This window comes from Capricornis sumatraensis, chromosome 3 (genome assembly GCF_032405125.1).
Source record: "Capricornis sumatraensis isolate serow.1 chromosome 3, serow.2, whole genome shotgun sequence".
NCBI classification, from domain to species: Eukaryota; Metazoa; Chordata; class Mammalia; order Artiodactyla; family Bovidae; genus Capricornis; species Capricornis sumatraensis.
In genome coordinates this window covers 164,399,195-164,421,877 of record NC_091071.1, presented here as the reverse complement: position 1 = coordinate 164,421,877, position 22,683 = coordinate 164,399,195, and the positions used below count along the sequence as shown (strand labels likewise).

Below are 22,683 nucleotides of genomic sequence, written 5' to 3'. Positions count from 1 at the left end.
AGACTATCTTAACCCCATGCTCCATCCCGACTCCTCACTGCTGCCACAGCGAGCTCTCCAACCTGCAGGCTGGATCCCGAATCTCTCCTGCGTAAAGCTCTCTGCTTACCATTACACTCGGGATAAAACTCTCAGGAAGAGAGCCCGCAAGCCCTGAGAGGCTCCTCCCACCCCGCCACAGTTCAGCCAGGCTGACTTCCGGCAAGCCCTCAGAGCTCCTCCCACCCCGCCACAGTTCAGCCACACTGATCTCCGGTTCCTTTGCGTACCAAAGTCTTTGTACTTCAGGGCCTCCACAAGCTCTGTTCCCTTTGCTTGAAACGTTCTTTCTACCCACTCTTTCGTGTGGCTCACTCCGTTAATTCTTCAAATCTAGGTTTAAATACTACTGTCTGTCCCCCATGCCACTCTCGCATCTCAACCATGGGCCATTCCCATACTTCCTGGTTGACAGTTACTTGACATTGAACTGGGAAGGACAGGGAGCTTGTCAGGGCTTTTCCTCTGTTGTAGATCCAGCAGAAAGAGGAGCCCTTGCTCCTCAAATCATATTTCTCATTTCTTGAATGGATGGATGATGTTGCTCTCCAACTTAAATGCTGTCTTCTCCATAAAATCTAAACTTTCCAGCAGGACCTATGAAAGAATTCAGTCTCCCTGCTTCATCTACAACCACCACCCTACTTGAACCTCACGGTCCAGAGTCCTGGTTCTGTGTGTTTCCCTCCAAATCACCATGTATCTGTCACCTGGGGCTCTGCACACAATCTTCCCTCTACCTGAGAACACCCTCCCCTCTTGGGAGGCTATGAACATCAGCATAGGTACAGAGACTCACTGAGCTCCTCCTCTGAGTCTCGCACTGCAAGGCGGTGGATGGATGGTGGGAAGGTAGATAAGAAAGAAGACAGTCAACAGCATGTCACTGGGTGATGAGTGGTAAGGAAAAAAGTACAGCAAGGATGTTGGAGAGGGGCTGGGGGCGTGGAGAAATTAGAGGCAAGATGGCTAGGGAAGGTCTTTCTGAAGACAGCCACCTGTCAGATCTTGAATCAGCCACGTGGCTCTCCAGGGAAAGAGCAATCAAGCAGAGGGAACAGGGCGCAAAGGCTGAGGCACAAGGAAGGAAGGGGACTGGAGTGGAAGTCCCACAGACTCCCATGAGGCAGACAGAGAAGGGGGAAGACAGAGAAGAGTTAAAGAGGACAACCAGAGAAAAAGAGTCCAATGACCAAGAGCAACTAGAGCCACCAGAGCCCAAAGAAGAGTAGGTGAAAAGTGAAACAACGCACACGTTTGCTGAACTGAAATCAGGCACAACCTGTGCCACTGAACTTTCTGGAGCCACGTAGCAAAGGGAATAAGAAAAAAGTTGGAGACAGAAGAGTGACTGCAGCAAGTATAAACGGGTCTTTGATGGGCAAGGGAAGATGACTGCTCCTGAGGCTGTAGGGGGCTGAGGAAGGTTTTACAGGATGGAGATTGAAGTTTGTGAAAGGAAGAAGCCAGAGTAAAGGGAAATGTGAAGGGGGCATGGAGAGCGACTGGTGGGGTTGAGATCTTTCTAGACGCAGGACTGAACCCAGGAACAGGGTCCAGTCTGGCTGCTAGGATTCGCCAGAACCCCGTGCTCATACCTTCAGGACCCCCATGCCCTCCCTTTCCAGCAGCAGACCCAGAGCCTTCAGGACCACTCTCCACTCATTAAAATTACGACCCCCCGCCCCCTTCTATGGCTCAGGTTCTCTGGCCTAAGCTTGGCACACAGCAGGGGCAGAGTCTTTCCAGCTCCTACTTCCTCACTGCCTCCAAAGGTGACGAGTCATGACAAGAACTCTCAGCAAGTGACACATGTCACCACACAGGTAAGACTTCTATGGAATTCTCTCTCCTAGTGTCTTGTTCCTATTCCCTGAGTGAGAAGGGCTCCCAGGAACAGAGCTCCCGAGTCCTCCCTCCTCAGGGAAGGGAAAGCAAAAGCCAGATCACAGAGACAAAGCGGCAGGGAGACTGGTGCCCCCTACAGCAGCGTAGGCATAGTGCTCTCCTGGGGTCCCTCAGGCAGGACGCCGGCCACTCCGGGAGCACTTTCTCACACCCGGTCAGCTGGACGGTTCCTCCTTTCTGTGAGTCAGACGGCTGCCCTCTGAGGGGGTGGAGAAGAGGCGCAGGTGGCTGAGTACCTAAGGTGTGTGCTCGCTCCTTGGGCAGGATTTTCATGGTTCAGGGATGAAAGCAGCGAGGAGGAGAGACAGGCCAGAGGGATGCGACTCTGGGAATCCAGCCAGGTGTTCATTCCATCAAGACTTCTGTTCAGTGATTGTCAAGGTGTGAATTCCCATTTCCAGAAAGCCTCAAGGATGAAGGGATTTATGTATTTATTCTTATTCATTTACTCACTCATTTTCCACCAATGGTTTTTAGTATATTCACAGAGTTGTATAACTAGTCATTTCAGAACATTTTCATCACCCCCCAAAGAAACCCCAAACCTGTTAGCAGTCAGTCCCGACCCCCGACTCCTTCCCCAGTCCTTCAGCTCTAAGGTCTGGCAAGGCTGCTCCTGCCGTGTTCAAGGGCAGAGCACTCACTGCAGAATAAAACACTAGAGAAGCAAAGAGATGCCAGAGAAGCAGAGAACAGCAATCCTGTAGGATCTGTTGGGAGCCTGAATAAAAGTTGAATAAAAGTCCTGACTTGTCTGGCTGATGACTTCCTCTCTCAGAGACTAGAGCAAAGCAATAAGGCAGGTTTAAAATGGGTGGCTGGAATTGGCTGGAACAGAGTCACCGTGCTCTGGCAGACATGGAGAAGTCCGAATACAGGCAGCCACCTACCTCAGAACTCACAGAGGCAGAAGTAACTCTGTGACATGGGAAATGGGCTCAAATTTCATAAGCTACAGGACATAGAAAAATATACCGGATGCTCAGCTGAGAAGCTGTGGTTCGACATACAGGACAGCCGTTATATAGTATCTGAGGGCTGTCACATGAGAGACAAGATTTATTCTCTAGGACCCCAAGGGCCACACATGAGACCAACAAGTGGAAAGTCACAGGAAGAAAGAGTATTTCAGATCATTACCGGGGAGGATTTCCCAATAGTCACACAATCTTAAGGTCAAACGGGCTGCCTGTCAGGTAGAGAGTTAAAGTGCAATCTGGATATTCAATAAGCAGACACTGGAGAAGTAATCTGAAAAGCAGAGGGTAGTGTGACAACTGTGACGTTCCCACACTTGACTGGTGAGGTCAAATGTGGGGTGTATGGTGAGTGATCTGCTACAGCCATCAAACACTGCAGCATGTGATTTACTGGTTTTAGGTGCTGGGTTTTCATTATGACACCAGTCTTTCTCGTTTGCACTTTTAAATACTTTCTTGAGCTAAGCTGAAAGACTCCATGTTAACGCTGGCGGGCTGGTAATGCTTGTGGGAATGATGCCCTCGAGTGTGTTCCTGGGGGCCTCGAGTGTGTTCATGGGGCCCTTGAGTGTGTTCACAGGCTGTAAGAAGCAGGGAACTACCAGGCGAAATGACTAGCAGAATCTCTCCCAAGGCCAATATCCCTCCAAAGGGAGAGGGCACCCCCTCCTCAGTTTCCCAACCTGACCACAGCCTACTGGGGAGCAGGTGTCATAGCATTTCTGCAGGATTCATCGCAGACTGTAATGCCTAAATCTCATACCTATGGGAGAGATACTCGTAACAAGTCCTGGGGGGGCCTCTGAACTCTACAGAAAGGGAGGGTAAGGACTAAATAAGTTACTTCAGTCTGTGTGTTTCATTTTCACAGAAGAGTCATTCAGACGATTTCAACAGGACCAAAGGCAAATTTAGCCTTTACGTTTTCTTTACATAAAAACGGTTGCAGATGATGAACATATGCCCAGAAAACATCACTTGCTTTCTGAAACATTAAACAGTTTTTCCTCTAAGCAAGAACTGACACGAACTGTTAACTAACGGAACCTGAACTTAGCCAACCTCTCCCCAGTCCAAACTGGAATTGACTTTCACTTTTCATCCCCCTGGATAAATGGCCTTGGCAGAAACTGCTGTCACAAAGGCCAACTGTAGAAGTGCCACCAAAAAAATGCTTGACTGCCCAGCTCAGGTCTTTTCAGACTCTTCCCTGACTCCTTTCCATGTCTCTGTACTGTTGCTCTGCCAAATGACCAGACGCTCCTTACTCCTCTGGCATGCAGGAGTAGTGAAGCAGATGGAAGGTATCTCATCACCTGGGATGGTGGCTACTGGGCAGCCTGTAATTTCTGGCACCTCATAATTTTTTTTATTACAAAATTTTTTCATTATAAAGCTATTATTACCACATTATGAAAATCTGGAAACGAGGGAAAAGGGAAAAATCACTTACGGTCCCATCATCCTAAGAAAATCACCCTTTGAGTTCTGCTGCATTATCTACTCATCTCCACGGCTCCCTGGATATGACAAGATGAACCGCACACATTTAGCCCACCTCTCCCCTACCTCCTCTGCAAAGCATCTGCAGCAGCTTACATATACCATCTGAGCTATCAGGGAAACCCAAACACATGTCATCAGGCAGCAATTCCATATAGACATGCTCTCTCTGAAACCAGCTTGTCCTCATTTCCCAGTTTCCACCACACAGATTCCACGTCCTCATCATCCAGGTTGGCACTTTTGCCCCATCTTGGATTCCCCTCCCTCTACTCCAACATCCACCCCCATTGATCTTCTGTCATTACTGCTTTTTCCACAGCTGTTCTCCCCACCCCCATTAATAATAATGCCAGCATCCCCAGTCCAGGCTTCCCTGGTGGCTCAGATGGTAAAGAATCTGCCTGCAACGCAAGAGACCCAGGTTCGATCCCTGGGTCAGGAAGATACCCAGAGAAGGGAATGGCTACCCACTCCAGTATTCTTCCCTGGAGAATTCCATGGACAGAGGAGTCTGAAGGGCTACAGTCCATGGGGTCGCAGAGAGTCGGACACGACTGAGCAACTAAGGCTTCTCTCCTCTCCAGTCCAGGCGCTTCGATCTGTCTCTCTAAACGATCACAATGTTTCTCAGCTACTAATCCTGTCCTTTTCCTCTACCTTGCACTGCTAAATGACTTCCCTCACTGGGACTGCTTTCCCTGAACAGCAGTTTGAAAACAATCAGTTTTCAGTTGTCTGATGAGGCATATTCTTTGGAATACGTTGGAAATTTCTAAACATTTGCCATTTTCCTACATGAAGCCTCTGCTGGTAACCTGGTGCCCTAGACACGACACATAGTGTGTGGACTGAGGCGGGGCAGGACATGTGCCTGCTCCCTGGTGTCCCCCAAGGGGAATATCATGCGGGCCAGCTGAGACAGGGGAGATGGGGATCAGGCCCACCCTCCCGCCATTAACTACTACAGAAGTGGCCAAAGTAAATGAAACAACAGTTTCCAAGCATTTGGCTACAAACAGAGCAGGGCTATGAACCTGGAGAGAAAGGAAATACAGGAAGTGAGGTCCAGCGTCACTGGGCTTTCTGCCGGGGAACGCTTTTCAGCTGGAGCTCAGGGGAGTGGACGTGAGTGTGAGAAGGCCCAAGCCTTTGCAGGTAGCAAAGATTGCTCAGATATAAGAAACCAATGTGCTACTTGCTTTTTTAAGTAGACTGCTCTAACTTTGGGCTGTAAAAATACGTAATTTGTCTGAAATTCCCATGAGACCTTTCCTCTCCCTTTATCCCTTCTCATCCTTTCAGTTTTCTGTGGTTGAAAACACCAAGCAACATGGCCCAGCATCTCAAGGAGAACTCTTACTAGAAGAAGATGAGAGCATTTCTGGGCAGTAGTATTTTCTGTCTCTCAGCTTTCCATCTACTGAGAGCCTCCCTGTCTATTATGGAGAAGACACAACACACTGAACCCGTGGAGTTCTGGATATTAATGGAATATGTGAACATCTCTGCAGGATTTGCAAAGACCAGGTCGCTGGGCCACCAACACTCTGCAGCATATTTAAGCCCCAGAGGTGGATACCATCAGGGGCAGGCTGGCGAAAGCCATACCAGAGAATGACTCATGCCACAGCAGTCACCAGACACCCTCTTGCCCACCCCAGAGCAGGGCAGGAAGCAGCTTGAGAAGCTGGAGCAGCACATGGTGGTGGTTGGGGTTGGGGGCATGAAGAAGCAGATAGCAGGGTTACTCTTCTCACACCTCACACACTTTCCCTTCCCGCTACTGTAGTTTTCAAATCCTACTTTTTCCTGACTATCTCTGTCCCCAAAGAAGGTTCCAAGGGCCACTGATGACTGCCTTCCACAGCCTGTTGGGCAGGTTGAAGACCCTTGCTGAGCGGCACTGGCCCTGAGGGGCTTCCTCAGAGGGGCTGTCCTGCTACCCTGCTGAGCCTGGAATCACCGATGTGTGTCGTTCAGCTCAGGTGAAGAACTCCGTGCTTCTCCCAGGCAGGGCTCAGGGGCTTCTTCTTCTCTACATGCCATGCCCACTCTGGCACTTCCTGCAGGGCCAGGCCTGAAATCAGTTCTTCCGCCCTCCCTGCTGCCCCTTCTGAGGCCTGAGAAGGATCCCTTAAGAGGACATTTCTTATTCCCACCTCTCACCAAAGTCGGCTCGGGAGGAGTCTTGAGGTCATATACTTGTGGAGGCTCAGAGACAGGGGGCAAGTTCAGGGACAGAGCAAACTTAGTCCTGCACATTACACTGTCTGCCCTGGCCTACCACCCAGCGTGCACAGAAACCCCATCCTACCATCAGCAAGGGGCTTGCAGGAGAGGGCGTCATCGAGGTCTCGGGCAGTTGACGGGTCAATGGTGAAGATACAGTCTTTTCTAGGAAAGATTGAAGACATAATTAGCAAGGCCACAAATAACTGAAACTTGACCCCACCGGAGTGCAGCTTTAAAGAACAGTTATTTTGCAAATGTATAAATAGTAGGCAAAGTGGGGAGGGACTTCTCTCTTGTCTCTCTGAGAAAGGGATCTTTAGTAAACTGTGAACTAGGGAGGTTAACAAGGGTCTGTACTGACTCTGAGGGCCCTTCTCCTCCTCTCTGTGGCCTGGCCCCTCTTTCTCCTTGATCCTGAGAAACAGGTGCGGGCACGTGGAGGTGAGGCAGCCTCTGGGAGTGAGGCTTCCCAAGAAGTCCATCTGAAGAGGGGCAAGTCCCTTCGGTAAATTAACTTTCTGACGGTCCGTCCTTTCTTTGCCTCCCTCTTTCTCAATGGCTGATGGGAACCTGTCCTTCAAGGATTATATGAGCAAGATTTACTGAGCCTTCTCCGGCCTTGCAAAAGCAGGATGTGCCTAAGAATAAATGGCCTGACTCGTGACACAGGGATGAGCCCCAAGAGTAGGTTCTGTGAAAAGCTTTGGGCCCATTTAGTTGGCCGTGATGCAATTCTACTTGGAAATGGCCCTAATAACAATTGTTTTTTTCCTTGAAAATAACTGTATACTTCCCCCAAGCTCATACACTTAAGTACACCCCATGTCTATTTATCACCACAGTATCCCTGTGCACATCTCATTCCAAATCTGTGAAGCCCTTGGATAGTCTCATTTTGCTTTAGAATTTCCCAAGTAACATGCCCCACCTAACCCAGCCATTCCTACCATGTAAGTATCTAAGATTTGGGCAGTCCTTAGTTCCCCATACCGCCCACCCCATCTACTCAGGCACTGGACTGGAGGTTGGGGTGTTTGGCAGAAACCACCCTCCCTTCCCCACAGTCAGGCTATTTGAGTCAGCACTCCCCACTCCCACTGGACTCTCCTCCAGAGGTAATGAGTGTATCCTGATGGGAAGTAATGCATGCCACCTGATGGGAAGTAATGAATGCATCCTGACAGGAAGTAATGAGTGTAACCTTACGGGAAGAGACAACGAGGTGAAATTAATCCTGATACCATGGCAATGGGCTCTAAATTGGTGAGGCTCTTGAACTTGATTCATAAGGTAAAGCTGTCTGTTTCTTGTTCCTTTTAGTATCCTCCATAAAAGTCAGCAAACTGCACTGTAAATCCTGAGTACTCAATAAATACTTTTTTAATTGAAACTGAAACGTCCAACTTGGTGGTGGGAAAGTTTTGACCCACCTACAATCACCGTAAGGGCAGCATAAGAAACTAAAAGAACGTTCCTCTAGTAAAAATCAAAAAGAATATTCTGTTAGCTTGACGAGGGCCACAGTTTACTGGTTTACTTAGAGATTTAACCAGGAAATTAAGTTTTCTTAAAATCAAATGTCTCTAGGTGCTTTGAGAATTTTATTTCTATGAAAAAAAGATAAGGCTCACTAAAGCATTTCCAGCCTCAAACTGATTCGGCCATATGTGGCAGAATAAAACTTTAAGGCTTCAATTATTAGTTTGTATATGTCTGAGAGGGCCCACACAACCTTTAAGAAAAATCTTAAGACTAGCCCATAAGCACTCAAACTAATGCTCCATTACACTTTTTCAAGAAAATCTGCTCTTAAACTAGAAGGATAAAAGTCTGAATGAAAACAACTCTGAGGAATGGTATTTAGGAAGGACTGCTGGAAGACGTACCATCCAAACAGTATCTTGATCAGGGTTTGGCCAACTACAGCTCTCAGACCAAACTGGGCCTGCCACCTGTTTCTGAACAGCCTGCAAGCTAAGAATGGTTTTTGTCTTTTTAAATGATTGAAAAAGAAATAAGAAGAAAAACGTTATTTCATGACATGTGAAAACTGTATGAAATTCAAATTTCAGCATACAGAAACAAAGCTTTATCAAAACATCATCAAGCTTTTAGAATATGATGGCAGAGTTGAGGTGGGTACTTTTGGCAGGGGCTGTTTACTAAAATGTCTGTCTGACCCTTAGCAGAAAGTGTGCTGATCTTTGTTTCAGATCAAGTCAAAGTGTTAGTCACTCAGTTGTATACAACTCTTTGTGGACACGTGGACTGTCCGATGGACTGTATCCCACCAGGCTTCTCTGTCCATGGGATTTCCCAGGCAAGAATACTGAAATGGGTTGCCATTTCCTTCAGTGTTTCCAAAGTAAGTGTTTTAAATTTTTTTTAAAGGTCATATAATTAAATCAGTTTGGTAAATGCTGAGCCAATTTTTTAATTGGAGAACTTCTCAGAGCCTTCAACATGCTGGAATTGCATAATGCTTGCCAGAGTCATTTGATCTTGGTACTTTTTTTGTGGCAGAGAATCTCCCAGATTTGAAGGGTGATAAATGCACCCGTGAGACACCCATCACAGTGGAATCTTGTCATACAGGGCCTCACCACCAAGCCTACCCCATGGGACACCGCAAGAAGTCAACCGAATGGCTGCGCTATTCACTGCAGGGAAGCCGGTGAGGGCCTTGCTCTTGCTCATTCAGTGCCCCTTTCACGGGCACTTACGCAACAAGCTTACGCAGTGCAAAGACTCCCTCTTCTTTTCCTGAGCTGATGGTCTGCCTGTACCTCACACACACGTGTGAATTTTATCCTTTTTAAGTTTCCTTCTTTGCTTTGGCTGCTAGGAAACTCAGAAAAAAACATGTGATCTGTTTCGAGAGAATCTTATTTATAATTTGAACTTTATGAGCTAATCTTTATCCTGGGGGTGCCTATTCTCCTATTCATACATTCCTTTTGCCCTGAAACCTGATATAAAAGTTATTCACTGCATTATATGTGTATCTGCAAGTCGTCTTAAATCATTATTAAAAAACAGCGTATAAAAACATATGCACATATATTGAGGGGTTACAACATTCGGAATCTTGAGGGGGTGCTGGAAGAAAAGAGACAGGCAGTCTAGGCTACTGAGAGAACTAACTTCTAGAGAGAGTAAAACTCGGAGAGCTCCCGGCCAGCATTTGCACTCTAGCAGTGGACTCTAAGCTTGCTCTCTCACTATGGAAAATTGGGAGAAGCGAGGGAACAGTGAGTGACCCTGACAAACCCCAGTCCTCAGTGCTGAGAGCCAGTGATTTAATCTGTTGTCATCGCCACAATTACGACTCGGCCACGATGTGGTGCAGGAGGGCTCTTCCTGGTTACGGGCCACAGCGGCTGGGAGCTGCTGGCCTCAGCCCTGGGAGCCCGGCCCTGCAGAGGCGGTGCTCCGTGCAGCTGTTACACTCGGTTAACATGCTTGGGATTGTACTGGCTCCTCTTCTGGAAGCCTCTGGTCTCACAACCTGCAGGGAGCAGCCTGGCCTGCCAGATTTTAGAACCTGTGAGACCAAATATTTAAAGAGTTCCGCAACAATGGTTAGAAAGAAACTAACCCTGACCCACAGAAAATCAAGTGCCAGGTGGGGGAGGGAGAGAACCAGGGCCCCAGTGCATGAGGCTGCAGAAACCCAATCCGGAGCCGGGTTATGTAACCAGCTTCTGAAGGCACGTGACTTAAGGGCTTAGTCAAACTTTTTAAAGTGACAGAAAACCTCGAAGACTGTTTTGCTCAAGGCCATTGGTCCTGGAAAAGAACACATGAAGAAAACTAGAAGCCTTCTGCAATCTCTTAGGACCTGGCCAAGGATCCCAGGAAACAGCAGAAGCATAGAAAGAACCTCTGCTCCTCTGTCACTCACATGCTCTTCCTCTGACCTTAAGTCCTATTCCTCCTCAGGGCACCCATCGCTCTGCCTCCTTGCAGCTGGAAGCAGCTGTCCAGTCTCCACGGCAACACTTACTCACCACGTTGTCACCATTTACCTCCCTGGATCTGGGCCGTGGCCCCTACCACATCACAGAAATTGTTCTCCCCAAGGTCATGGTTGCTGCCAGATTAATCATCTTAGAGCATGAGTCTGGTCAAAAACCTTCATCAATTCCTTACTGAGGAAAAGAGAAATGCAGCTTAGAATTCAAAGCCTTTCATGACACGGCCCCCTCTCGTGTATTTCTAATCAGACTGCATACTCCCAAAGTGCACCTTATGTGCCAACCTTTTCTGTACACCTTCTGGTCCCTCACACACTAGTGGTGAAGTTTCTAACATTAGGACATTTATCCCACCAGTCTCCAACACCTAAGACCTACCTAGCTTTTAAAGGCCTGGCTGCAATGCTCTGCTTTTTTTATCCAGGGAATCTCTGTGGCTCCATAGAGTAGAAGTCACCTCCCCACAGCTGCCCTGCCCAAACCTGCAACCGGGCCCGATCCAACAGCACTGACCACTACACCCGGCATGCTGGGGGTTACTTATGGACGCATGCCTCACCACTGTGACAAGACTGGGAGCTCCTCAAGGTCTGGCTCTGACACTGACCGACCTGTAGATCTCTTCCAACACACTGAAGGCACACATGTAATGAATAGCTGATGGATAAGTGAATGAAAAAAAATGACCGAAAGGGCTCTCTTGAGCACTTTTCCATTCAGTTTTGCCACTGTGTCTTGGGAAATACATTTAGGATTAGAACTCATGACCTCCTGGCGTCCAACCCTGTGGTCACACCACAGTTGTTATTGTTTCCAAGGGTGTCCTTTTCTGTCTTCATCCCATCTTCTTTTCTCATAAAACAGTGTTTTACAAACTGCGGTTCAGGGACCATTTCCAGACTAACAAAATTTATAGAGGCCCTCCTCTGTCCGTGACTCTGGGTTTGTCTCCTTGCTAGCAAGCAATTCTGGTGAGAAAGATCTGGGTCAATGATGGTGAATGGGTGGAAAGGGATGAAAAATATTTCAGAAATAAACTTAAAGGGATAAAGACTACGATTTTTACTCACCTTCTTAGATTAGATGGGACAGCAAGGAGATCAAACCAGTCTATTCTAAAGGAAATCAACTCTGAATATTCATGTCAAGGACTAATGCTGAAACTGAAGCTCCAACACTTTGGCCACCTGATGCCAACAGATGACTCACTGGAAAAGACCCTGATGCTGGGAAAGATTGAAAGTAGGAAGAGAAGGGGACAAAAGAGGATGAGATGGTTAGATGGCATCACTGATTCAATGGACATGAGTTTGAGCAAACTCCAAGAGCTGGTGATGGACAGGGAAGCCTGGTATGTTGCAGTCCCTGGGGTCACAAAGTTGGATACAACTCAGTGACTGAAAAATAACAACACAGTTTATATAGAAACCAGAAAATTTTATGTGAATTGGAGCAGGAAAAATAACTAAGGAACTGAAGCACTCCACTATGATAATGCATCTCTATGGAGCATCACGTACAGAGTCCAGCCAGATGAGTGCTAGGACGAACCAGTCAAGTCAGATGCTGAATTCACCCAAGCTTCTACTTTACACTGATTTTCCTCCAGGACAGGCCAACTTCTGTCAAAAGCAAAAGGAGCTGGGAGCACCATTCAAACCTAAATCAGCCCCTCTAAGTACAGCGGGGCTGGACCTTTTATTTTTTTCTGATGGCAGCTGCGGATATGTTAATACTCTTTTACTTACAACTACTACCACAACAGATGCTAAAAAGCCGGACTCAAATCACAGATTTTTCAGAACAGAAAAAGACTAAGGACTATTTAAAGCAGAAAGAGATCTTGGTCCATCTGTCCCTCCACTCCCCCCAAGTGATGAAATGACACATACGAGGCCATCCTGTTAAGAGTTAGTCGCTCAATCATGTCTGACTCATTGTGATCCCATGCACTGTAGCCTGCCAGACTCCTCTGTCCATGGAATTTTCCAGGCATGAATACTGGAGTGGGTCTATTCTCTTTGCCAGGGGATCTTCCCGACCCAGGAATTGAACCCGGGTCTCCTGCATTGCAGGCAGATTCTTTACTGTCTGGGCCACTAGGGAAGTCCGTGAGGCCATAGAGTGAACATAAAGAAAGGGTGCAGTGCTCTGAGCATCTGTTCACCCACTCAGAGGGTTTTAATCTAAGGTCCACAGAAGGTCTACCTCCAGCTTTAGCAAAATCCCAGACCACATGAATGTAGTTGTTAGGTTACTTTCCAAAGGATTGTGATATGACAAGAACTGGGTCAGAAATGACCAAAATGGTCTCCATTGTTATATTTGTTTACTCACCCATTCACTGTACCTCTCGCCATTCTATGCTTCTTTTATACTTCAAAAACCCAACACCCTGGAGCAGATGCGGCTAGCCTGGTACCCTGGGAGCCAGAGGTCACAGCACAGGCCAGGAAAGCCATGCTTTAACCTTAGAGAATCTATGGATTCATGTTGATGTATGGCAGAAACCTACACAAAATTGTAAAGCAATTTTCTGCCAATTAACAATAAAGAAAACAAATTTTTAAAACCTTAAAGAAGATGTTAAAACCTTAGAGAAGATGTAAAAATTAACTTTCTTCTCAATTTTTACTTTGAAAAATGTGAAACTCTCAGGAAAGTTTAAAGAACAGTAAAATTAACATCCATATACCTCTCATTAAGACTCATCAAATGTCAACACTTTGACATATTTCTTTTATCTTTCTCTTCCCTCTGTCCCTCTTTTCATATGCTTAGCTTTTCTTAAACATTTGAACTATTTTAAATTATGTAGTAGAGATCAGGAAACTTTACCCCTTTATCCTTCTGCATGTGTCTTCTAAGAATAAAGGCATTCTTCTGCAGAACCACAATACTACTATCACAGTTAAGATGAAATGTACTTCCCTATATACAATCTACAGATCATATTTAAATGTCTTCAGTTCTCTCACAGAGGCTCTTTAGCTTTTTGTATTCCTCCTGACTTGGGCTCTAATCAAGGTTTACATAGTGTTTGGTAGTCATGTCTCTTTAGTTTGTTTAGTGTATATGAATCCCTCTTTTTTTTTCTATAAATATAACACTGCCGTTTTTTTTTTTTAAGAGTCCAGGCCAGTTGTTTTGTAGAATGTCTCATGTTCTAGATTTATCAGCTTGTTTTCTTATGGAAGGAGGAAGAGAGGAAAGGACAGAAATAAATAAAATGTGGCAAAACTAATCTCTAAATTTCCAAGAAATAGAAAGTTAGGTTTTAAGTCTTGACTAGATTCAGGGGGAACGTCTGCCACGAACCCTTCACAGGTGACGGCGTGCTTTGTACTACATTTCTTCAGAAGGTACAAGCTGTCAGGGTGCCAGGTCTGATCTGCTAAGGTGCTAAGACCAGATCATTCTGGCTCCCTTTTACTCTTTATTAATTAATAACTAATCTGTGGGATAAAATTTTTAGATCATGTGAATATCATGTTCGGAAACAACTTTTCATGGCTTCCCTGGTGGCTCAGTGGTAAAGAAGCCACCTACCAATGCAGGAGAAGTGGGTTCAATCCCTGTGTGGGTAAGATCCCGTGGAGAAGGGAATGGTAACCCATTCCAGTATTCTTGCCTGGAGAATTCCACGGACAGAGGAGCCTGGTAGGTGAGAGTCCATGGGGTTGCAAAAGAGTCAGACATGACTTAGAAACTAAACCACAAAAACAACAATTAGAGAAAGGTTCAAATAACCTTTTAGCCAGTGATTTTAGCTTCCACTGATGAATTCTGCCTGAATCAATCATAGCTTTGCAAGCTATAAAATGGCACTTTAACCTTCTGTATTGTTAGCAGACACTCTTCTGTCAAGAGCTTTTCCTGCTCTGCTCCCTACTTTTTTGTTTGTTGCTGGTTTCTCTTTGAGGATTATTATAGGTACACTGACTTTAAAAAAATGATATGAAGTATAATCCATTACCATTACTATTCTTTCTAATACTCAAATTGTCCCAAACTAGGCTGGTGGAGAAGGCAATGGCACCCCACTCCAGTACTCTTGCCTGGAAAATCCCATGGACGGAGGAGCCTGGTAGGCTGCAGTCCATGAGGTCGCTGAGAGTCGGACACGACTGAGCGACTTCTCATTGACTTTTCACTTTATACACTGGAGAAGGAAATGGCAATCCACTCCAGTGTTCTTGCCTGGAGAATTCCAGAGACGGGGGAGCCTGGTGGGCTGCTTTCTGTGGGGTCACACAGAGTCGGACACGACTGAAGCGACTTAGCAGCAGCAGCAGCAGAAGGCTGGTGGAAGCCCTTCCAGTGATCTCTACATGCTTGTGCTGTGTCTCCTTAAGTCTTCCAGCACTTCTATGCTTTTTGGCACAGTAAATATTTCAGGCTCACCTTATACATTTCCTGCCCTGGACTAATAATCAGCATGTCCCTAAGGAGCCCAAATTTCTTTCAGTGGAGAATGAACGGTATTTAGAAACCAAGATAGGGTCCTAGAGATTGCTATGCTCATTATTACTTGGCCCTTTTAAAGAGCAGAATTAGAAAATACTGAGTTAAGTCATGTGAAATTGCTGATATTTGACTACTTATGACCTAAAACTGGTACAAACCTAGTATACTAGGTAAAACCTAGTATACTATTTCAGTCATATTTATACCTGACTGTACTCTAGTACTACAGAGTTCGTCCTCATCTTCTCCCATTCCATATTTACATTTTTATTCTCCTGCTGAGAACCTCAGCTCCCCAGAGCTTCCATATTCAAAACAGTTTCAGAATTCCAATCCCAATATCTGCCAGAAACAAAGTATCTGTTAAGATTTCTTTCGAGTTTTATCCTTAGAATATAGGCAGGAAAGAGGTCAAAAGCACAATGCCCAAAAGTTAATTTTTTCTCTGTGTGGTGATGCCATACATTTGATAAACATCAGGACCATTTATTATTGTCTTATGTCAGCTTTAGATATTTTGCTTTTGTTATTGTTCAGTCGCTAAGTTGTGTCCGACTTTCTTGTACTAAATGGTTGATACCTATGTATAGTTGCAGCTCTTTTCATAAATTTTCACTTATTTTGTGTCAAGAACAAATTGAAGTTGTAGGAACCAGTAGAATGTCAATGTGAAGCTATCAGAGGTTAACAGAAAGAAGGCCAGAATTCCTCCATTCACTGTTTATGGGCATTTACTACTCTAGGTGTCTGGGACACATTTGAGAACAAAGAAACTTACCCATTTACATTCTAGTGGGGGAGGGGGCTGCAGAAAATAAACAGTATTGTAATTAAGTGTTCAGTTCAGTCCAGTCGCTCAGTTGTTTCCAACTCTTTGCGACCCCATGAACAGCAGCACTCCAGGCCTCCCTGTCCATCACCAGCTCATGGAGTTTACCCAAACTCATGTCCATTGAGTTGGTGATGCCATCTAACCATCTCATCCTCTGTCGTCCCCTTCTCCTCCTGCCTTCAATCTTTCCCAACATCAGGGTTAAGAATCTTACCTATTTACATTCTAGTGGGAGAGGGGACGGCAGAAAATAAAACAGTATTGTAATTAAGTGTGATGGAGGTTAAAAAAAAAAAGAACATTAGAACAGAGTAAGGAGGGCTAGAAGTACTGATAACAATTATAAATAGGATAGTCAGCACAGGCTTCAAAAGAGATGGTAACATTTGAAGATGACTTGAAGGAGGTGAGGAGTAAGCCACAGACTTTTTATGCAAGAAAGTCTTGGGCAAAAGAAAGAGCTAATGCAAAGGCCTGGAAGCCACCAATTAGTTTATCTGAAAGCCCTGACCTACTGGGCTCAATTCAACCAAAACAGTTGATGTGTAGATCAGGAATGCCTTGTCCTCTTCGCTCTTTCACTTCCTGTCCAAGTCTAAAACCCAGGCTTGCGGGTGTTCAGAACGCAGCTCTGCACAGCTAAGGGAGCAATGAGAACAGCCCAGTTCCACTGGGTCCAGAAAGTCTTTCTACCAGAAAGTCTTTCTACCAGAAATGCTCACTGAACATCTCACTCTCTTCTTTGACCTCTGGTAGTAGAACTTTCTTATAACCCAGATTTAAAATATCACATTGGGGTTACTTTAAAACAGAGTGAAAGAACAGTGATTGATACATAATAAGTTTTAAAATCAGACAAAATGAAGTAACAGTAAGCTTAAAGGAAATGCTCTCATAGGCGGATCAAATATCTAAACCCCTAAATATAAGATTAAGAGTTTAGGCATGAAAAGTTCTCCTATGTGTAATATGTATCTGAGGTCTTCAGCTCAAGACACAGGAAATCTCGCTCTCATTAAAAATGCTTTTTCCTCCCCCTACATCACCTAGAAATCATCTCATGAGAGGTGACTTTTCACTCTCCTTTTATGGATGGGAAACTGAGGCTCAGAGAGATAAAGTAACTTGCTAACATCACAGAACTACAGAACTTTAACTTACTGGAAGAAGAATTCAAAAGAGAAGGTGTTAAAAGAAGTTAATTAGACCAAGAAGTCTGATCTCAAATGGAAGCTGAAATCTCTTCTAGTCCCCCTTAGTTCCATAGTTTAACTTAAGATTTAAACACCCCAGGAGCATTTTGGTGGAACCAATAATTACCCCAAATTTCTTTGAGAAACGTTTCTCTATGGTTGATTAAATTGACAATGACTTCACTTTTAGGTACCAAATCTAAATGTGACAACTTTTTACCCTCAGCCTTAAAATCCATATACAGAGTTCTGACATCAAGTTATTACTCAAAATGAATACCCTTTAGTATGCCAGAGAAAGTCAAGTTCTAAGTTTCCAAAAGCAGGAAAAAGTAGCCAAAGAGGAACATAAGAGTATACCACCTTAAAATACTACTCTTTTTAATTTGGCTTTGCAATTTCCAGAAAAGCCATAGTTAATATATTTAAATAAAACAGAAAATGTAAACCAAATTTTAATATGACTTTATTAGCAACTTAAGCACAATGGTAAAGGCCAGTATTGGACAGATTTAAATTCTAGTGGACAGAATTAAGAATAGTCACAAAGTCAAGGAATTAACTATGTCTAGACATCTCTCCTAGATTTCTATTTGAGGAACAGTCATCCTTTGAATTCCCAAGCCAGGAATTCAGAACCTGCTGTTGAAAGGATCATCATCCTTAATTCTCAATCCATTTATCAGGCTAAAATGCAAATGTAAGTGGTGAATACATTTCCACAGCACTGGAGCTCCAAAGAGCCTTCTCAGGGAGCATGCTGAGCTAACTGGGGAAGGGTTAAGCCACCCCTATTTTTCAGATCTGAAAACAGTTGTTCTGATATGAGAAGAATCATTACAATGGTGCCAGCTCCCTTCTATAAAAGCTATACACATTTTCTGCACAACTGTATGATTGTTATGGCAACCATAAAAATGGAACTATCATTCTTCAAATTACACACTACCCATACTGGATTACCTACATAGTCGGCTCTTCCGCATCACCCAGAATTTCTTTTCAGAAAGCGCTATGTCTGTCCTATAGATGTTTAGGAGCAAGATAAAGTGGTCTCTTTCAAAGGGAGAGTCCACAACAATGAATCTTTCAAAGGCCTAGTTCTTCAAGAATTCTAGGACTTCCCTGTCAAGCCTTTTAATCTCATGGTCACTGGGAGGCCTAGAAATATTTCCCCTGGGAGGCAGGGGAACTGCCTGGAAAATGTATTCCCCTAAATGACTGATTTTATTATAAGCATGAATAAGAGCACCACGAATGAGCCTTATTAGACCTCGATCAGTTCTGCAAAGTACAGAGAACATTTACTAGAGTCTCAGTTCAGGAAAAGTGAGAGATTTAAGAAAACACATAAGCATTTTAATTAAATTTACTGTAGAAAATAATAATAACATGAATATAGCAAACTAAAATGTCAAAAATTTCAGCTGTATTTCATGATGATCAGGGACTCTTTTTAAAAATCACTTTGGCCAATGTAAGTAGGATTTTGTAATTTTTAACAGAAATGAGTAATGGGGAAAGCAAACTCTAGTCTTGTCTTTTAAATATTACTTTTAGGTCAAAATTCTCTTTCATTGTTCACAGAACTGATTCCATAGTTAAAAAAAAAAAAAAAAGCAGCCTGGTAACAACTTCCGGGCTGATTTTAACATAGAATACTTAGATTTTGGATGAAAATGTGTTCAAAATACCATTTGCTCCATAGAGTTTCCAAATAAGGCACTGAAATTTATCTAGATTTCCTTTCCCCCAAAACAACAACAACACCCACAAATTCTCCAGGCAAGTCAAGCTCTAATACAGCACCTCGAGTTACAGTAGGTTCTCCCTCAGCCACAGGGTGCAGTGAACCATGTAATGTTCCCTTCTCCATTCCCACTCCAACTTCAAGACAGGAGGAGCCCTGAAGTGATCCCCAATGACCTCATCCACAGCCTACACTGCTTCCTGCACTTTCAGGGTTCAAGTTATCCAGCATAATTCCTCTATCTCAGCCCAATCCCCATCTTTTAGCCTTTATGACATTTTGAACAGACCACGGATTCATAATCCCACCCTCACATCCTACTGAAACAGCTCCCCAGCTGAACTCCAGTCTCCTTCCTCTCTTGCTTTCCTGCTTTTCAGATCCTTTAGCATTTGACTACCAGGATGAAGTTCCTAAAACACACCATTAGATTACACTCCTTTCTCATAATGTATGCTTTCTCAAAAATCTGCACTGGCTTCTAGCAATCCTGACATTACAGTCCTCAGTTTGGCATTACATATCCTCCATGATCTGGCTTTAAACTATTTTCCCCCCTTACTTAAGATGACCTATCTTCATTAACATACTGCCTTAGTAAGCCAGTTCTACCAAGCATCCTGAATTAATGACTTGTGTAGATCCATCATTTCTTTTTCTAGATTTTATTATCTCTGGTAGAAAGGACTCTCTCTTTCTATTACGTACTTTTCAGTTCTAACAATACCTAGAGTTCAGTTCAGTCACTCAGTCGTGTCTGACTCTTTTGTGACCCCATGGACTGCAGCACACCAGGCCTCCCTGTCCATCACCAACCCCTGGAGTTTACTCAAACTTGTGTCCATTGAGTCGGGCATGCCATCCAACCATCTCATCCTCTGTCGTCCCCTTCTCCTCCTGCCTTCAATCTTTCCCAGCATCAGGGTCTCTTCTAAGGAGTCAGTTCTTCGTATCAGGTGGCCAAAGTATTGGAGTTTCAGCTTCAGCATCAGTCCTTCCAATGAATATTCAGGACTGAGTTCCTTTAGGATTTACTGGTTGGATCTAGAACCTAGAGTTCAGGGTCTTGCAAATAGTAAAGACAATCAATATTTACTGAATTGAATCTTTAATTGGGCTCCTTCAGCTCTAACCACAGGAAAAAAGGCTGGAGTTGTGGTAAAGCTAATACCCCCTTGACTGGAAGTACCATCTATCTGTGAGAGTGGAATCCACTTCAGGTGATACCTAGGGACCTCTAGCTCTGGCCTGAGGATACAACCCTAGACATTTTTCTAGGTTTAGAACCCAAGTCCTTTGCCAAGTCCAAGGCAATGCATCTTAATGCTCACCAGAAAGAAGGAAGGGGCAGTATTTTATCAAGCATAATGTATGCTAGACCTGGGCTAAGCATTATACGTGTTATTATATTTAATCCCTGCCATGACCCCATAAGAAATATAGTAACTGCACATTCCTTTTAACTTGTACAGAAAGAAAGGCTCAGAGAATTTAAGTAACTTGCCCAAGAACACATACCTAGTAAGCGGCAGAGGGATAACGCTAGCCAAATTTGTCTCTGAAACCTACATTCTAGTATTTCACTCCCGTGCTATCAGGGCCATTAACATATTCAAACTCCTGGGATAGAAAAGTAACCAGTGGCACCACAGCATAAAGGGAGGAGGAAACAAGAGCTGTGGCGGACTGCTTGTTAACTGGCTTGACACTCCCTCTCCCAAACCAACATGTAACCCAAAGCAGGACAAAACTTAATTCTCACCCTTGAATTTGGAATTAGGACAGGGAGAGTGAGAGAAAGAGGAAGGTATGTGAGGGGGAAAGAGGAAGAGAGAAACAAGGCTCCCTCTGGGTGGCTGCGGTAGCTCTTAGCAGCAGCCATCCCCCTGAGGGGCAGGAAGCAAGAGGGGCTGGTGTGAGTTAGGGGAAGCCAGGGTGTAGAGGGCGTGAGGGGCGGAGGTGAAGCAAGAAGCCTTTCTGGATTTCCTGCCTCACTGCAGTCCCTGGTTCCCTGCCCTTGAATTCTGGGAGTCACCACAGGATCCTTAAAACAAATTCCCCTTTCTGCTGAAGTGAGCTCCAGTGGTTTCTGTTATTTGGGACCAAAAGTCTTAATTAATGCAACAGCTGTGGAAAGTTTCCTAGAATGGCTAACTCTGTGTGGCTTTCCCCAAGGCTTTCTCGTTAGCAAGCCATGACAGGTTACAGCTGATGCTTCCACGCTGCCCACTCCTGGGAGCACCAGGTGCTGGGAAGCAGAGGGAGGGCATGGCAGGGTATCAGCTGAGTTACTCTTGTGGGAGGAGGGGCGTGCCGCACTGTATAGCATAGGGATCTAGTTCCACCCAGGGATCCAACCCGTGCCCCCTGCAGTGGAAGCCCAGAGTCTTAACTGCTGGACCACCCGGGAAGTCCCTCAAGTTTCTATTTCAAAGACAAATTAATTTTTAGGATTGCTTCTGTAATTAGAGTTACACAAAGTACAATGCTATGACATTTTTTTTGGCCAGTAGAGATTTGAAGGAGGCTCTAACTTCTCCTTTTTCAATATGGGGAGGGGAAGCATGTGGTGTTTGTTTGTTTGTTTTGACTTGATGTTTTCCTCAAATTTTTTTTTTAATGTTTTATCAAGGGTATGAGTTTTAATGTGGAGACATACGGAGATGGTGATAAGAGGTTCCTAGACTGCAGAACTGAATTCAAGTCCAAGCTTTGCCCCTCTCAGCCATGTGACCTTGGGCAAGTGACTACACTCATCTGAGCCACAGTTTCTTCATCTGTCGAATAGGGGTGATTATTGGATAAAAAGTTCATTTGGGTTTTTCTGTACCGTCCCAAACTAACTTTTTGGCCAATCCAATATTTTCACAGGGTTGTTTTAATGATTAAACAGGGTAATGCTTAAGTATAAAATAATTATACCTATCAAAAAGCACAAAGGATACAGTCAATAAATTATATTTTGGTATATGTGTTTGGGCTTCCCCAGTGGCTCAGATGGTAAAGAATCTGCCTGCAATTCAGGAGAGCCAGGTTCGATCCCTGGTTTGGGAAGATCCCCTGGAGAAGGGAATGGCAACCCACTCCAGTATTCTTGCCTGGAGAAGTCCATGGACAGAGGAGCCTGGAGGGCTACAGTCCATGGGGTCGCACGACTGAAGCGACTTAGCACATACGTATATTTGCCACATTAACAACAAGGCTAAATGAAAACTTCAAACTTTCCCATGTGTTAATTTTCCTTATCCTGGATATTTCTGGCAGAACTTAACAGAGATGATCTATTACTAGGAAACGGGTCTTTCTATTGTGTCCTCGGTGTGCATCAAGCCCCAAGGCAGAGACAACAGGAAAGGGACACCCAATGAGCACCTCCTACGCGCCCAGCACCGCGTCAGGTCTGACCAACAGTCAAGATCATGCGAGTGATTTAATATTTTCAAAGTAACTCTATTTCAAAAAGAAATGATTAAATATGGCTATAGAAAAGGATAATTGAACACACATTTAAAGCATTATTATGCTTGTGGGAACACTCCTATCCTAGGAATTCTAATTACATCTGTAAGACCACAGGAGAACTGTTTAAACAATCACAATTTGAAACTCTGGATTCTCCCACATACAAACTTTGGTATAATTCCACTAGGTCACCTCTCAGGCAAAAAGAATACAGGGCAACTTTACATTTGCACACTCTGAGTGAATATATGTAACAAATATGAGTAAATATATGCAACAAAACTATCACACATGTAACAGGACCTCTATGCACATCATTGTCTTCCTCTGAAACCTA

The 22,683-nt window shown here is 44.5% G+C and overlaps 1 protein-coding gene across 1 annotated transcript in view; it reads right to left on the bottom strand.

The window, feature by feature from the left end:
* DIS3L2 (DIS3 like 3'-5' exoribonuclease 2) overlaps positions 1-22,683 on the bottom strand; it is a 362,585-nt gene that overhangs the window by 149,033 nt on the left and 190,869 nt on the right. Inside the window, exon 10 of the mRNA XM_068968636.1 lies at positions 6,748-6,827. Within this exon, the coding sequence (XP_068824737.1) occupies positions 6,748-6,827 (80 nt within the window). The remainder of the gene's footprint in view (positions 1-6,747; positions 6,828-22,683) is intronic.